Source organism: Staurois parvus, unplaced genomic scaffold, assembly GCF_062004578.1.
Source record: "Staurois parvus isolate SC_StPar_1 unplaced genomic scaffold, SC_StPar_1.0 ptg000008l, whole genome shotgun sequence".
Classification (NCBI taxonomy): domain Eukaryota; kingdom Metazoa; phylum Chordata; class Amphibia; order Anura; family Ranidae; genus Staurois; species Staurois parvus.
Window position 1 is genome coordinate 1,503,749 of NW_028317804.1, and position 18,594 is coordinate 1,522,342.

The 18,594-nt window shown below is 47.5% G+C and overlaps 1 protein-coding gene across 1 annotated transcript in view; it reads left to right on the plus strand.

Moving 5' to 3' along the window:
• Nucleotides 1-16,396, plus strand: part of TSEN54 (tRNA splicing endonuclease subunit 54) — a 28,714-nt gene extending 12,318 nt beyond the window's left edge. Inside the window, exons 2-4 of the mRNA XM_089668805.1 lie at nucleotides 4,352-4,516; nucleotides 13,012-13,075; nucleotides 16,208-16,396. Of these exons, the coding sequence (XP_089524931.1) occupies nucleotides 4,352-4,516; nucleotides 13,012-13,075; nucleotides 16,208-16,381 (403 nt within the window). The 3' untranslated portion in view covers nucleotides 16,382-16,396. The remainder of the gene's footprint in view (nucleotides 1-4,351; nucleotides 4,517-13,011; nucleotides 13,076-16,207) is intronic.
• Nucleotides 16,397-18,594: the final 2,198 nt, after the last annotated feature.

Below are 18,594 nucleotides of genomic sequence, written 5' to 3' on the forward strand. Positions count from 1 at the left end.
CACCCCCTCAGGCCTCTACCCAGTTACAGCCGGCAGGCCAGAATCAGGTTGCCATGGATTCACCCGAGACCGGGCCATCGGGAAGGATCCGACCGGCACTTACGCCTGAGGAACGCCAGAGGCGTCTTGCCAACCATCTCTGCCTCTACTGTGGGGGAGCAGGCCATGTGGTACGTACCTGTCCAGCCAAGAGGGGTAAGTGTTCCGCTGTTTTCTCTACAGTCACTTCTAACAGTGTGGGCAATACTAGTTATCTGGCGGTACCTGTGTCACTTCAGCTGCCGGGGAGAACAGTGGTGACCACGGCTATTGTGGATTCTGGGGCGTGTAGTTGCTTCATAGATTTAGACTTTGCAGTTCAGCAACAAATTCCCCTACAAACCAAGGAGGTGGGATTGAATATTTTTCTAGCAGATGGATCACGTATTAAGTCAGGGGTGGTGGACCACGAGACCCCACCTATCCGTACTACCATATCGACCCATCATGAAGAACTCCTTCGGTTGGACGCCATAGCATCCCCACTATTTCCAATTATTTTGGGGCTCCCGTGGTTACGAGCCCATAATCCCCAGGTGGACTGGAAGGCGGGTTCTATGCAGTTCCTCTCCCCATACTGCCAGCAGCATTGCCTCCCTAAGATCTCCCCGATTCCACCGACTTTGTTGTGTCTAGAGACAGATGCAGAGCTGGCGCAAGTCATTCCGTCAGTTTACCATAATTTTCTGGACGTGTTTAGCAAGCGGGGGGCGGACATTCTCCCTCCGCACCGAGCTTATGACTGCCCAATTGATCTCCTCCCGGGGTCGGAAATCCCATTTGGGCGGATATTCCCCTTATCCGAGCGGGAGTTAGGGGTACTAAAGGAGTATATAGATGAAAACCTCCATAAGGGGTTTATTAGACCCTCCACGTCACCAGCCGGGGCGGGCATTTTCTTTGTGGAGAAAAAAGACAAGTCCCTCCGGCCCTGCGTAGATTACCGGGACTTGAATAAGGTCACAGTAAAAAACGGTTACCCGCTACCACTCGTCCCCGAGCTGTTTCAGAGGCTGAAGTCAGCATCTGTCTTCACTAAACTAGACTTGAGAGGTGCCTATAATTTAGTTCGTATCAGAGAGGGGGACGAGTGGAAGACAGCATTCCGTACCAGATTCGGACACTTTGAATACTTGGTTATGCCCTTCGGCCTATGCAACGCCCCTGCCACCTTCCAACATTTCATAAACGATGTGTTCAGGGACTACCTAGATATCTTCGTCATTGTATACCTGGACGATATCCTTGTCTTTTCCCCAACCTTGGAGGACCATAGAGGTCACGTGAGGCGCGTGTTAGAACGGCTCCGCCAACACAGCTTATATGCCAAGGCAGACAAGTGCTGCTTTGAACAGAGTAGCATTTCGTTTCTGGGTCTAACCATCTCTCCCACGGGAATAGCCATGGATCCTCAAAAGGTTTCGGCCATTTTAGATTGGCCAGCCCCCGCCGATAAGAAAGCGGTCCAACGCTTCATCGGCTTCGCGAATTTCTACAGAAAGTTCATAAAGAACTTTTCGGGCCTAGTGTCCCCAATCACCCAGCTGACCAGGCAGGGGGTTCGCTTCCAATGGACACCCGAGGCACAGAGGGCTTTCGAAGCCTTGAAGGAATTGTTTACGGCGGCTCCTATTCTGAGCCACCCTGATTCGTCCTTGCCATATATCTTGGAGGTGGACGCATCCGAGAATGCGGTCGGGGCGATCCTGTCCCAGAGGAAGGGCATCAAAGAACTCATGCACCCAGTGGCTTTCTTCTCCAGGAAACTGACTCCTGCGGAAAGGAATTATGATATCGGGGATCGGGAGCTTTTGGCGATTAAGGTGGCACTAGAGGAATGGAGATACTTGTTAGAAGGGGCGGTACACCCAATATTGATTTTTACGGATCATAAGAACCTAGAGTATCTGAGGACAGCTAAACGTCTGAGGCCACGTCAAGCCAGGTGGGCGCTGTTCTTTTCACGGTTCTTTTTCCATATAACCTATAGGCCAGGGTCCAAGAACACAAAACCAGACGCGCTCTCCCGCATGTTTGGGGATCCCGAAGAGAACCCCAAGCCAGACACTATCCTGTCCCCAGGAAATTTCTTAGTTCTCCAATCGGAGCTCCATTCTCAACTGCAGACCGCGTCCGTAGGAATGCAAGGTCCACCTGGGGTTCCCTTACTAAATAGGGAAGGACTTTTTTGGAAGGAGGATCAGATTGTGGTCCCTGAGGAGGCCCGTACATTGGTATTAGGATACTGCCACGATCACCCGCTGGCCGGGCACTTCAGGGTACGTAAGACCTTGGAGCTGCTGCAGCGTACTTTCTGGTGGCCTAATATGGCCAGGGAGTGCGAGACCTACATTAAGACCTGCCCCGTGTGTCAGAGAAACAAACCCACTAGGAATAAAGCTTGGGGTCTCTTGCGCCCATTACCCATTCCCGATAGGCCATGGACCATGATTTCCATTGACTTTATCGTGGAACTTCCACCTTCTCAGGACCACACAGCAATCTTCGTGATTGTGGACCGCCTGTCCAAGATGGCCCATTTTGTACCCTTAAAGGACACACCTACGGCCCTTGAAACAGCACGTGTGTTTATTAAGGAAGTAGTAAGACTCCACGGAATTCCCAGGGACATTGTATCTGACAGAGGGGTTCAGTTTACGTCCAGGTTCTGGAAAGCTCTGTGTGAAACCCTGGGGATTAAGTTATCGTTCTCTTCTGCTTATCACCCACAGACCAATGGCCAGACGGAGCGTACAAACCAGACCCTAGAGCAGTACCTCAGGTGCTATACCACCTTCCTCCAAGATGACTGGGTTACTCTCCTGCCGCTTGCGGAATTCGCATATAATAATGCAAGTCACTCTGCTACTAGACAGTCCCCGTTTTTCGCAAACTATGGGTTCCACCCTGTATTCCTGCCAGATCTAATCCCAGAGGTCGCAGTCCCAGCCACGCAGGATATGTTGACCTTTCTGTCAACCAATAGCAAGGTATTGCAGGAGGCAATGGCAAAGGCCCAGGATGACAACCAGAGGGCGTTTGATAGGAAGAGAAGAGGGGAATTGAGTTTGCGGCCAGAGGACCAGGTTTGGTTGTCCACCGCAAATTTAAAAATGTCCTGCCCTTCAAAGAAATTGGCTCCCAAGTTCTTGGGGCCTTTCCGGGTCAAACGTAAGGTCAACGAGGTGGCATACGAGCTGGCACTGCCCGAATCTATGAAGGTTCATCCGGTCTTCCATGTGTCCCTGTTGAAACCGGCAACTCCAGACCCCTTCCCGGATCGAAGGTCTAAGCCACCGGAGGCAGTAGACGTGGATGGGGAGGAGGAATTTGAAGTTGAAGCTATCTTAGATTGCAGGAAGAGGGGAGGCCAAACTCAGTTTCTGGTTAAATGGAAAGGATATGGGGCGGAGGAGAATTCATGGGAGCCGGCCCAAAATGTGCACGCCCCAAGGCTTGTGCGGGAATTTTTTCGGAACCAGCCGTTGAGTAGGGGTCGGTTGGGCATCCGGAGGTTGCCCGTAGGGGGGGGGCAATGTCAGGGATCCCGGGTCCTCGGCGGCGCGCGCATGCGCAGACCGCCGATCCGTCCCAGCCGGCGAGCGCAGAATCCTCGGCGATCGCGGCGGCCGCGCATGCGCAGTAGCGATCGCGGCCGCACCAATGGGAGAGCAGGGCGCCCTATTTAAAGCTGCCTGTGCATCTCCAAGTTGCCGCAAGGTCTCGTTCCTGTTCCTGTAAGTACGCTTCTTGTTGCCAAACTCTGCCTGTCCTGTTTATGCTGACCTTCTCCTGCTCTGACCCCGGCTCGTCCCTGACCATCCTTCTGCCTGACCTCCTGCACCGCGCTGCCCGCTACCTGCTGAACCTGGCTTGTGACCCCGACCATTCTCCGCTTGCTCCCCCGTACCACGCTGCCCGCACAATACCGACCCGGCTAGTCTGACCTCGCCTACTCCTGATAGCTGCCCATCCATCCCGCTCGGATCAGGATCTGTCATCCCATCCATCCCGCTCGGATCGGGATCTGTCATCCCCTTCACAGCAGGCTCTACCCGGGCACATACCCTCAGCGGGACCCCTCTGCCACCGCCGGGGGTGCCCAGGGACGCGACCTGGTTTCAGTCTTGCACCAAGTCCATCCCCACCATCAGGGGCCCTGGTGAAAAGGCAGACTGGGACTTAGACTCCGCGTCCTGGAAAACCCCGTGCCGTGGACCACTAGAGATCCCGTTGGGCGGAGCCTGACAATACCAAATAAACCACATGGCTGTAGTAGGTTATCACTGTGTCTAATATATGTGTCTTTCAGTCCAGCAGAGCTGTTCGTGGTGCGAAGTCGGCAGCAGAACCTTCCACAGCGCTCTCATGGGCAGAAGGACTTTTTGCCAGATGGCTCAGAAGTTCAGGAGACGAAGTTACAGATCTGCCGTACAGAGCAATGGGAACTATTAGGAGAAGAACGAGTTGAGCGTTTGTAAGTAAAAGAGTAACAAATCCAGTTCACCATTAAGCAGAGTTCCCAGGAACCTACCCATAAAATCCATGATGCCCTAAAAATATCATTGCACAGCTACAAATCAATACTAGGGTCATTGGTTCGAATTCCAGCCACGGCACCACCTGCCTGGAGTTTGCATGTTCTCCCTATTCCTGCGTGGGTTTCGGCCGGGTACTCTGTTTTCCTCCCATACTCCGAAGACATGCTGGTAGGTTAATTGGATACTGTCTAAATTGGCCCTAGTATGTATGAATGGAAGTTAGGGATGTTAGATTGTACACTCCTTAAGGGTTAGGGACTGATGTGAATGTACAATTCTATATATGTAAAGCACTGTGTAAATTGATGGCACTATATAAGTACCTGTAATAATAATAATTGCAGCATACTGCAGAGGGTAGTGTTTTTTTTTTTTTACCACACTTCTGTGCTATGCTGTGATGTCGTTCGTTCATTCTGTTTTTCAGGCATACCTAATGCACTTCCATACACACAGCTCTAGTTCCTGCAGGCAAGGGTGACTTTATACAACTTCACAAAAAACAGACAACTGTTATAGGTGTTCAATGAAAGATCCTAACCCACAATAGCCTTTATGCTCTTAAGGAAAATATTATACACCAATCTACCAAGTGCTATAAGATATATAAGTAAATAGATTTTTAAAATTATATTAAAAAAAAGTGAATGAATCATGATCAACATTAAAATGTCATACATTCAACAAACGGGGTCAATATTTAGAAAGATATTACTGTATACTAAGCATTAATTGGATATCACCGACTATGTCATTTCCTGCCACCATAAGGAAGTTCTTTAGCCTTTTTGCAGAAAAAAACAATCCTTTTATCAAATGTCAGCAGCTACAAATACTGTATACAAATACTGTAGCTGCTGACTATTAATAAAAGGATAATTACCTGTCCAAGGATCCAGTGCCATCCTCACCTTGGTCAGTTCTTCAACCGACCTGGGGCCAACATGTTTAGTGTAGGAATTTGGCTGTGACTTGTGGCTTCACACTATGCATGTGCGAGCCACACTGTGTAAATGGTCCCAGAAGGGTGACATGTACCTGAAGCCTGCAGGCAGGGAGGTAGGGGGGAATGAACTACTGGTAGAATCACCTAGGCAATCCGACCGGAAGTGGGTACTTGCCTACTAGGTGCCAGCTCCCCACAAAAAATAAAAATGTCCAAAAGTGTTTAGGGAGCAGGACATAAAGCAAAAGATCCCTTTTAAAGTGAAGTTCTGCTTTAGGAATGGATTAGGAGTCTGAAGACAATATTAAAGTAATATTAAAGCTTTATTTTTATTTTTTTCAAATAACATACATGTTATACTTACCTGCTCTGTTCAGTGGTTTTGCACAGAATAGCCCTGATCCTCTTCTTCACTGGTCTCCCTCCAGTGATCCTGGCTCCTCCCCCTTGACCAGTGCCCCCGATAGCAAGCCGCTTGCTATGAGAGCACTGGTGCGTGCTCATTTCCGAGCACTGCTCTGTTTCCATAAGACACATAGAGCTGCAGCTTGCCCCTGCCCCCTGATTTCTTCTCATTGGCTTACTGGCTGTGATTGACAGCAGTGGGAACCAATGGCTCCTGCTGCTGTGTCTCAGATAAAGAGGAAAGAGAGAAACCTGGGACAGCTGAGGCTCCCATGCACATTGCTAGATTGCGATCAGGCTTGTGTGAGTATTGGAGGACTGAGTGGGGAGCAGCATACAGAAGGTTTTTTACCTTCATGCATAGAAGGTAAAAAAACCTTCAGCCTTTACAAACACTTTAAGACAAAGATGCAGAAAGCGGCACAAGAAAGCCACAAGTGCAGTAATTTTTTTTTATTCAATCAACCAACCACATAAAACACTCAGTAGGTAAAGCAATAACAAGTCTAGGAACGGATGGGTGCAAGCCTTGTCCTCAAAAGCTGTGTAAGAGATCAGGGGTGAGATCTATGCAGCTATCACTGGAGTGCAGGATGAAAATCTGCGCTGCTAACACATTGATCACAGATATATAAATCTAGGAACACGTCTGTTCTCACTCCTTCCAGCTTGCCTCAAATCACAAGGAATTATGGGAATTTGTTTTGGAGAATTGAACTTCCCCTTCATCAGCATGTTCAATTCCCCGAAATGCATTCCCATGATTCCTTGTGATTTGAAGAAAAGTGGAAGGAGTGAAATAATACTTTTGGTTTAATAAAGATTAAAAGATACAGGAGCTGCACACTTGGTGATTAAATCAGCTCTTGAAAGTGCTTAAAAAAACCAACTCATGGTTTAATATCACTTTAGTGGACCTAAACCGTGACTGAAAACACTGTTTAATTGATTTTTTTAATATTCAAAGCAAACTCACCCATTTGTCCATTTGAACAGCACCCCCTAACATTTCTAGCCATCTTGGGTAAGTGCAGATGATTCATGTTGTATTTACTTCCTGTAATTCATCTGCCCTTATCACAGGCATTCTGGCTGGAGGGTGTGCTTTGCTGAAAAAGTCCCTCTTTCGCTCCTCCAGATGAAAAAAAAAAACACAAAAGACTCTTGGGATGTATGCCATCATTTTGGCCTAGGCCAGAAACCAGGAAGCAACTGACTCAACTGACTCTACCGAGAGCCTGAGCTGGCCCCTCCCACCCCTTTCATAGCCCAGCGCTCACTGGAGGGGCAGAACAGAGAGCCAGAGACTGACAGTCACTGTCATTCCCTGTTCTCTGCTCAGAGCGGAAAGGGAGAATTGAGCAATCAAACTGGGGAGGAGGGGGGAGCGGGAGGGTCAGGGCAGGCCTGCGGATCGATGCTGCATCCAAGGTGAGTGATGTTTTTATTTTCCCATAGCCCATATTTCTCTTTTAGTATATGTTCATAGCCTTTATACAGATACGTATGCTGTGACATTGTTGATGGTCCATGTGCAAACATTCTTGGTATATCATACAGTATGTGTTTTTGTACTAATACACTGCTCAAAAAGGAACACTTTTTAATCAGAGTATAGCATCAAGTCAATTAAACTCCTGGGATATTGGTCTGGTCCATTAAGTAGCAGAGGGGGTTGTTAATCAGTTTCAGCTGCTTTGGTGTTAATGAAATTAACAGGTGCACTAGATGGCCAACAATGAGACGATCCCCAAAACAGGAATGGTTTTACAGGTGGAGGCCACTGACATTTTTTCCCTACTCATCTCTTCTGACTTTTTCACTAGTTTTGCATTTAGCTAGGGTCAGTGTCACTACTGGGAGCATGAGGTGATACCTTGACCCTACAGAGGTTGCACAGGCAGTCAACCTCCTCCAGGATGGCATATCAATCCGTGCTATTGCCAGAAGGTTTGCTGTGTCTCTCAGCACAGTCTCAAGAGCATGGAGGAGATTCTAGGAGACAGGCAGTTACTCTAAGAGACCTGGACAGGGCCGTAGAAGGTCCTTTAACCCATCATTAGGACACATTTGTGCAAGGAGGAACAGGATGAACACTGCCAGAGCCCTACAAAATGACCTCCAGCAGGCCACTGGTGTGAATGTCTGACCAAACAATCAGAAACAGACTTCATGAGGGTGACCTGAGGACCCAACGTCCTCTAGTGGGCCCTGTGCTCATTGCCTGGCACCATAGAGCTTTTTTGGCATTTGCCATTGAACACCAGAATTGGCAGGTCCGCCACTGGCGCCCCGTGCTTTTCACAGATGAGAGCTGGTTCACCCTGAGCACATGTATTTGAAAGGGTCTGGAGAAGCTGTTGAGAACATTATGCTGCCTTTACCATTGTTCAACATGACTGTTTTGGTGGTGGGTCAGTGATGGTCTGGGGAGGCAAATCCATGGAGGGACGTACAGACCTCTACAGGCTAGACAAAGGCACCCTTACTGCCATTAGGTATCCAGATGAAATCCTTGGACCCATTGTCAGACCTTACTCTGGTGCAGTGGGTCCTGGGTTGCTCCTGATGCATGACAATGCCCGGCCTCATGTGGCGAGAGTATGCAGACAGTTCCTGGAGGATGAAGGAATTGATACCAATGAATGGCCCCCACGCTCGCCTGACCTAAATCCAATAGAACACCTCTGGGATATCATGTTTGGTCCTCCTGCCACCACCAGGTTGCACCTCAGACTGTCCAGGAGCTCAGTGATCTGATTTGGTCCAGATCTGGGAGGAAATACCCCAGGACACCATCTGTCATCTCATTAGGAGCATGCCGCGACGTTGTCAGGCATGCATACAAGCACGTGGGGTTATACAAACTACTGAGTACATTTTGAGTTGCTGCAATGAAATTTCAGCAAAATGGACTAGCCTGCTGCATATCTTTTTCACTTTGATTTTCTGGGTGTCTTTGAATTCAGTCCTCTGTAGGTTGATAATTTTCATTTCCATCAAAAGATGGGGCATCCTTACGTTCCTAACACATTACCCAGTCCATATCAGTATAGATGTCCAGCATGATATTTTTCCCCATTGATATCTGATGTGTTTTCAAAGTGTTCCTTTAATTTTTTTGAGCAGTGTATATAATGTTTTATCTTGTCCCTGCTTAAATGAAAACAAGGTCTCTTTGGAGGTGTGTGGTTATAATACTATTATAACATTAACCACTTGCCCTCCAGAGGATTTACCCCTATTCCAGACCAGATCATTTTTTTGCGACACGGCACTACGTCACTTTAACTGACAATTGCGTGGTCATGCAACGCTGAACCCAAATGAAATTTATGTCAATTTGTTCCCATAAATAGAGCTTTCTTTTGGTGGCATTTGATCACCTCTGCTTTTTTTTATTTTTTTTTGCGGTATAAAAAAGAACCTAGAAATGCCAAATCACACATATACAGTGGGGATTGAAAGTTTGGGCACCCCAGCTAAAAATTTGTATTAATGTGCATAAAGAAGCCAAGGAAAGATGGAAAAATCTCCAAAAGGCATCAAATTACAGATTAGACATTCTTATAATATGTCAACAAAAGTTAGATTTTATTTCCATCATTTACACTTTCACAATAACAGAAAACAAAAAAATGGCGTCTGCAAAAGTTTGGGCACCCTGCAGAATTTATAGCATGCACTGCCCCCTTTGCAAAGCTGAGACCTGCCAGTGTCATGGATTGTTCTCCATCATCGTCTGGGAAGACCAGGTGATGTCAATCTCAAAGGTTTTAAATGCCCAGACTCATCTGACCTTGCCCCAACAATCAGCACCATGGGTTCTTCTAAGCAGTTGTCTAGAAAACTGAAACTGAAAATAGTTGACGCTCACAAAGCTGGAGAAGGCTATAAGAAGATAGCAAAGCGTTTTCAGATGTCAATATCCTCTGTTCGGAATGTAATTAAGAAATGGCAGCCATCAGGAACAGTGGAAGTTAAAGCAACATCTGGAAGACCAAGAAAAATATCAGACAGAACAGCTCGCAGGATTGTGAGAAAAGCAATTCAAAACCCACGTTTGACTGCACGATCCCTCCAGAAAGATCTGGCAGACACTGGAGTTGTGGTACACTATTCCACTATAAAGAGATACTTGTACAAATATGGTCTTCATGGAAGAGTCATCAGAAGAAAACCTCTTCTACGTCCTCACCACAAAAATCATCGTTCGAACTTTGCAAATTAACATATAGACAAGCCTGATGCATTTTGGAAACAAGTTCTGTGGACTGATGAGGTTAAAATTGAACTTTTTGGCCGGAATGAGCAAAGGTACGTTTGGAGAAGAAGGGGCACAGAATTTAATGAAAAGAACCTCTGTCCAACTGTTAAGCATGGGGTTGGATCAATCATGCTTTGGGGTTGTGTTGCAGCCAGTTGCACAGGGAACATCTCACGAGTAGAAGGAAAAATGGATTCAATAAAATTTCAGCAAATTTTGGATGGTAACTTGATGCCATCTGTGAAAAAGCTGAAGTTAAAGAGAAGATGGCTTCTACAAATGGATAATGATCCTAAACACACCTCGAAATCCACGGGGGATTACATCAAGAGGCGTAAACTGAAGGTTTTGCCATGGCCTTCACAATCTCCTGACCTCAACATAATTGAAAATCTATGGATAGACCTTAAAAGAGCAGTGCGTGACAGACAGCCCAGAAATCTCAAAGAACTGGAAGACTTTTGTAAGGAAGAATGGGCAAAGATACCTCAAACAAGAATTGAAAGACTCTTGGCTGGCTACAAAAAGCGTTTACAAGCTGTGATACTTGCCAAAGGGGGCAGTACAAGATATTAACTCTGCAGGGTGCCCAAACTTTTGCAGACGCCATTTTTTTGTTTTCTGTTATTGTGAAAGTGTAAATGATGGAAATAAAATCTAACTTTTGTTGACATATAAGAATGTCTAATCTGTAATTTAATGCCTTTTGGAGATTTTTCCGTCTTTCCTTGGCTTCTTTATGCACATTAATACAAATTTTTAGCTGGGGTGCCCAAACTTTCGATCCCCACTGTATGTGTGTGTGTGTGTGTGTGTATGTATGTATATGTGTATATATATATATATATATATATATATATATATATATATATATATATATATATATATAAAATACACACACACACACACACGTCCATAAATATTGGGACTTTGACACAATTCTAACATTTTTGGCTCTGTACACCACCATTATGGATTTGAAATGAAACAAACAAGATGTGCTTTAACTGCAGACTGTCAGCTTTAATTTGAGGGTATTTACATCCAAATCAGGTGAACGGTGTAGAAATTACAACAGTTTGCATATGTGCCTCCCACTTGTTAAGGGACCAAAGGTAATGGGACAATTGGCTTCTCAGCTGTTCCATGGCCAGGTGTGTTATTCCCTCATTATCCCAATTACAATGAGCAGATAAAAGGTCCAGCGTTCATTTCCAGTGTGCTATTTGCATTTGGAATCTGTTGCTGTCAACTCTCAAGATGAGATCCAAAGAGCTGTCACTATCAGTGAAGCAAGCCATCATTAGGCTGAAAAAACAAAACCCATCAGAGAGATAGCAAAAACATTAGGCGTGGCCAAAACAACTGTTTGGAACATTCTTAAAAAGAAGGAACGCACCGGTGAGCTCAGCAACACCAAAAGACCAGGAAAACCACAGAAAACAACTGTGGTGGATGACCGAAGAATTCTTTCCCTGGTGAAGAAAACACCCTTCACAACAGTTGGCCAGATCAAGAACACTCTCCGGGAGGTAGGTGTATGTGTGTCAGTGTCAACAATCAAGAGAAGAGTTCACCAGAGTGAATACAGAGGGTTCACCACAAGATGTAAACCATTGGTGAGCCTCAAAAACAGGAAGGCCAGATTAGTTTGCCAAACAACATCTAAAAAAGCCTTCACAGTTCTGGAACAACATCCTATGGACAGATGAGACCAAGATCAACTTGTACCAGAGTGATGGGAAGAGAAGAGTATGGAGAAGGAAAGGAACTGCTCATGATCCTAAGCATACCACCTCATCAGTGAAGCATGGTGGTGGTAGTGTCATGGCGTTGGCATGTATGGCTGCCAATGGAACTGGTTCTCTTGTATTTATTGATGATGTGACTGCTGACAAAAGCAGCAGGATGAATTCTGAAGTGTTTCGGGCAATATTATCTGCTCATATTCAGCCAAATGCTTCAGAGATCATTGGACGCCGCTTCACAGTGCAGATGGACAATGACCCAAAGCATACTGCAAAAGCAACCAAAGAGTTTTTTAAGGGAAAGAAGTGGAATGTTATGCAATGGCCAAGTCAATCACCTGACCTGAATCCGATTGAGCATGCATTTCACTTGCTGAAGACAAAACTGAAGGGAAAATGCCCCAAGAACAAGCAGGAACTGAAGACAGTTGCAGTAGAGGCCTGGCAGAGCATCACTAGCGATGAAACCCAGCGTCTGGTGATGTCTGTGCGTTCCAGACTTCAGGCTGTAATTGACTGCAAAGGATTTGCAACCAAGTATTAAAAAGTGAAAGTTTGATTTATGATTATTATTCTGTCCCATTACTTTTGGTCCCTTAACAAGTGGGAGGCACATATGCAAACTGTTGTAATTTCTACACCGTTCACCTGATTTGGATGTAAATATCCTCAAATTAAAGCTGACAGTCTGCAGTTAAAGCACATCTTGTTCGTTTCATTTCAAATCCATTGTGGTGGTGTATAGAGCCAAAAATGTTAGAATTGTGTCCTTGTCCCAATATTTATGGACCTGACTGTGTGTGTGTGTGTGTGTGATTTTGCACACCCCTGCTGCCCTGTAGCGTTATTTCTGCTGTAGGGCTGAGAGGAAACGGTTAAAGCATCCATGTTGCATGTATGTTTTGGATTTGAGAATTATGTGTCTGTACACTTTGTAAGAGGCGTGAAGACCTGATTCCAGTACCTGTGTTACGTAAAGCACAGAATTGTGAGAGGAGTTTTTTCAAACCTTTTCTACATGTTCAGGATTCTTTTCCTAATTCTTTTTTTTATATTTTATTATAGAGGAAGTTTGGGGAGAGGAGTATGGAAACCAGAGGAAGACTTGGTGGAACTGACACGGCCTGCAGTATGTAAATTGGTTTGCTTGTTGGGGACATTTATTGTCTTGTAGAGCAGGGAAGGGTTAGAACTTCTGCCTTTTAACAGTATACTAGAGAATTCCTCTGACAAGCCTAACACCCAACCATGTGTAGAACAGTGGTTCTCAACCTCTGTAACCTCAGGACCCACATTTGGCCTTGGTCATTAAGTCGGGACCTAAAAATAATTCAATTTCCAAAACATAATTTTTTCCACAAAACAACTTGTGCAGTATTCTACAATGTATATGCACTTTTTAAACAGTAAACAAATGGCTTCCTTCCAAAATGGAAAGTGCAGCAATCACAGCTCTAGTGAAAATGAAAGTGCTGTTTGAGGTAAAAATTCAATAAAATAAATGGTAATTAAAACATATGACATTAATCAGAACTAAGGTAAAACTGGGGATGCTTCCTATGGCGCCTGTTCACATATGTCCGGTGCACTGGCGGTGTGGATTCAGTGCAGTTTGAAAAAGAGTCCGGTCCAGGTGCTGATTACAGGCTATTGACTTCTATGGCAACCGTTTACAAACCGCATATGTGTGAATTGGAGAAAATCCTGAGCTAATCCTGTCCTGAACCTGATGTAAACCTGACATGAACCGTTGAACTGCTGTATCAATTAGCTTTGAAACCTGAGCTCCACTCTACACTGCACATGTGTGAATCAGCTCTAAGTGTCTCAAAGTCTAGGGCAGCCTTTCTGAACCAGGGTGCCTAGACACCTTCAGGGGTTCCTTGGCAAAATACCCAAAAATTGTATACAAGCCAGCAGGTGGATCAATCCTGCCTTTTAGTACACAAAGCCACAGGTTTTCATTGTGCACTTTTATGACCTTCTAGCTTCCTGCATCCTAATAACCAATGACATAATCAGTTGATAAGGAGAACGTTGGGTGCATGCACATCATCTTTGTTTGGCCCTCCCCTGCCCCTCTCAGTCAGCACTGGGGTCACATTAGCAGAGTGAGGGAGAGAAACTGAGAAAGACACACTGGAATACTAGTCGGTACCAGTGTGCAAAGGTGTATTTGCTTTGGAAGAATAAATCACTTTCAATTTATATCGCCCGACGCCCGGGACATGTAGTTCCGGCGCCGTACAGTTAGTTTTTGTTTTTTTATCCTTCAGCCCTGCTGTGGGCAAGTAGCAGGGCTGACCAGGTGGAAGCATGTGCACTGCATTACATTCAGGGAGGCAAGCAGGGTGTTTCAGACCCTGGATGTCTCCTTAAAGAGAACCTGTCACCAAAAATCATCACATAGGAGACTTTGTCCCCTATGTGATGAAAAAAAAAAATTAGGAAAAAAAATTTTTTTTTTTTAAAATTGTAAAACTTCAAAGTTACCCCCAAGCACGTAACATCCACCCCCCCCAAAAAAAAAAAACTGAGCCAGCCAAACCCCCCCCCCCACATATACACACATACATATGTAAAAGCACACGCTGGGGCGCCTACACGTGCAAAGTCAATTGCGATACACATGTTACATATTGCCTCGCACGCCAGAGTGTGAGCAATAATTCTAGCACCAGACCTCCTTTGTATCGCTAAACTGATGACCTATAATGGGCTTTAAAAGTTTTGCCTATAGAAAATACGGGGTACTGAAGTTCTTTGCCATTTAACAAATTTAAGGTTTGACATGTTGGATATCTATTTACGCAGTGCAACCTCGTTGTTTATATTTTACAAAAAATAGGGTAATTTATTGCTTTTTTGTGCCCTAAAATTAGCTTACTTGTATTTTTTACTGAAACTTTGCGATATCATGCAACATAAAAAATTGGAACTACTACTATTTTATTTTCCAGGGTCTCTCCTTTCAGAAAATATATAATGTTTGGGGGTTTTGTGTAATCATCAGGCCTAAAATGATTTTTTAAACGTGCAAAAAATGCAAAAACGGCTCTGGCAGCGAAAGGGATAAAGGATAAGCTGGACACTCCCCTTTCCTGACAAGCACCCAATCGGTGCTAATTACACTGCAAGGTCTGTCCCCCTCCCTGCTACTCCCCGCATGCAGTGCTGGAGACAGGCAGGGAGGGGAGAAGGAGAAAAACAGCGCAATGTTCAAATTATTACACGTTTAAGTCGCCATAAAGCCCGTTTTGATTTTAAAAGCCCCAGACATTCCTAAATGCACCTCAGATTTAAATACGATTTTGGTTAAAATGTATTTATTATCTGGACAATAGATTATCATGAGGGCAAGTAGATTGGGGCACTGGTTTATTCCCTAGACAAGTAGTTTTTTAAAAAATGTCCTCACCCCTGTAAGAGTATTAATGTCTTCAGTGGCTTTTTAAATAAGCAATGCAGTTTGTGCAATATTTGCATGTGGGTTTTCAATTCCGTCTCCCCCCTCCCCCCGGTTCCCCCCATTTCATGCACTCCTTCAGTTCTCCTTCCATGCTCTGCTTTAGCCCCCCCTTTCATGTCCCCTTCCTTTCCCCTTCTATGCTCTTTCCTTGTCCTCCTTTCACACCCTCCTTTACCCACCCTGACCCCCTTTTCACGCCCTCCACTTTCATGGTTTCCTTCAGTGCTTCCCTTTCATGCGCCCTTTCAGTTGTCCCCCCCCCCCCCCCTCCCCCATCACCATCACTTTCCTGTTTTCTTTCACTCCCTTCAAAATGCACTCTCCATCACCAAGCCACAACCCAGGAAAAGTACCTAGCGGAGTCATTCCCTGGCGTCCAGTGGTGCTTTTCTTCCCTACTGCGTGACTGTCTGGCTGGAAGGAAGTATAGTTATGTCACTTCCTCCCAGCACTGCCGTGAAGGAAGGAGGAATGAGCGAGCACGAGGACTGTGGGACTGCTTTGTAAGTGCACGTTTCGCAAACCCACCACCATGCCGTCATGTGTATGTCTGGCTAAACCAGGTTAAATGACAAATGAGGAGATCGGAATTAGCCCAGCAAACAGTGCATGCAAGTCTCCATCTGATTGTTTGGATATACAGCCTTTTCACTGAAGATAACCTTTGCTCGTGTATTCTTTTTTTTTTTTTGCTCGGTGTGATATGCCCAAATTTGTGACTGTTAACTTTAAATTATATGTAAGCCCTAAAAAAGAAGGCAGGAAATATGACACAGACTTCCTTTTGTGTAGGGCAAGTTTTGGCAAACAATGGGTTTCACCAAGGAAGGGAGACAGTGCCTGCTACCGGAGGAAGCTCTCTACTTGCTTGAATGTGTAAGTAGTATGTTTGTATTCAGTTCTTATTGTCTTAATTCTTCCGCTATATCTCACCCTCAAACTTACTTGTATAAACACAATTTGTAAATGTATAATACTTTTTTATAGTGTGTGTGTGTATGTATATATAATATATACACGCACACTCACCCCTCGAAATTTCCGCTCACATTGGGCGAGTGGGGGTGAGCAGCGCCTGTACTAGCGGTGTGTGGGAGTGGTGACAAGCAACGATCTCCTGTATGTCTTCCAATGAAGCAGTAGGAAGCCTCGGAGGGAGAGGAGGAGAAGCGGCTTCCAGCAACCCATACAGGGTCACCTCTGCACTGATCGTTCTGCTTTCCTGGACCCCCCGCTGTGTGCTCCTCATTGATGCCAGTCTTCTATTGATGCGGTGGATAAGGGGAGTGGCTGGGCACTAAGGAGCACACAGTGGGGGGTCAGGAAAGAGACAGAAAGGTCAGGTATATTCTGTTGTGCAGCGGTGACAAGCAGCGATCTCCTGTATGTCTTTCAGTGAAGCAGCTGGAAGTCGCCTCTCCTCCTCTCCCTCCTGCGGCTTCCATCTGCTTCACTGAAGGAGAGGCTGGATCTGCTCTGCCTCCCCCTGTGCCTGCCCACACTCCAGTTCGTGCAGCTTTAGAGGATGTGTGGGCGGGAAATTGAACACAGAGCTGCCGACAGCTCTGATGCTTTTGAATGAGCATGTGAGTCCGACCGACCTACCTTCCTACCACCTCTCCCTCCCTTCCACCTACCCCTCCCTCCCTCCCTTCCACCTACCCCTCCCTCCCTCCCTTCCACCTACCCCTCCCTCCCTCCCTTCCACCTACCCCTCCCTCCCTCCCTTCCACCTACCCCTCCCTCCCTCCCTTCCACCTACCCCTCTCTCCCTCCCTCCCTTCCACCTACCCCTCTCTCCCTCCCTCCCTTCCACCTACCCCTCTCTCCCTCCCTCCCTTCCACCTACCCCTCTCTCCCTCCCTCCCTTCCACCTACCCCTCCCTCCCTCCCTTCCACCTACCCCTCCCTCCCTCCCTCCCTCCCTTCCACCTACCCCTCCCTCCCTCCCTTCCACCTACCCCCTCCCTCCTACCCCTCCCTCCCATCCACCTACCCCTCCCTCCCATCCACCTACCCCTCCCTCCCTTCCACCTACCCCTCCCTCCCTCCCTTCCACCTACCCCTCCCTCCCTCCCTTCCACCTACCCCTCCCTCCCTTCCACCTACCCCTCCCTCCCTTCCACCTACCCCTCCCTCCCTCCCTCCCTTCCACCTACCCCCCCTCCCTCCCTTCCACCTACCCCTCCCTCCCTCCCTTCCACCTACCCCTCCCTCCCTCCCTTCCACCTACCCCTCCCTCCCTCCCTTCCACCTACCCCTCCCTCCCTCCCTCCCTTCCACCTACCCCTCCCTCCCTCCCTCCCTTCCACCTACCCCTCCCTCCCTCCCTCCCTTCCACCTACCCCTCCCTCCCTCCCTCCCTTCCACCTACCCCTCCCTCCCTTCCACCTACCCCTCCCTCCCTTCCACCTACCCCTCCCTCCCTCCCTTCCACCTACCCCTCCCTCCCTCCCTTCCACCTACCCCTCCCTCCCTCCCTTCCACCTACCCCTCCCTCCCTCCCTTCCACCTACCCCTCCCTCCCTCCCTTCCACCTACCCCTCCCTCCTACCCCTCCCTCCCTCCCTTCCACCTACCCCTCCCTTCCACCCTCCCTTCCACCTACCCCTCCCTCCCTCCCTTCCACCTACCCCTCCCTTCCACCTACCCCTCCCTCCCTCCCTTCCACCTACCCCTCCCTCCCTCCTACCCCTCCCTCCCTCCCTTCCACCTACCCCTCCCTCCCACCTACCCCTCCCTCCCTTCCACCCTCCCTTCCCTTCCACCTACCCCTTCCTCCCTTCCACCCTCCCTTCCCTTCCACCTACCCCTCCCTCCCTTCCACCTACCCCTCCCTCCCTTCCACCTACCCCTCCCTCCCTCCCTCCCTTCCACCTACCCCTCCCTCCCACCCCTCCCTCCCTCCCTTCCACCTACCCCTCCCTCCCACCCCTCCCTCCCTCCCTCCCTTCCACCTACCCCTCCCTCCCTCCCTTCCACCTACCCCTCCCTCCCTCCCTTCCACCCTCCCTTCCACCCTCCCTTCCCTTCCACCTACCCCTTCCACCCTCCCTTCCACCTACCCCTCCCTTCCACCCTCCCTTCCACCCCTCCCTCCCTCCCTTCCACCTACCCCTCCCTCCCTCCCTCCCTTCCACCTACCCCTCCCTCCCTCCCTCCCTTCCACCTACCCCCTC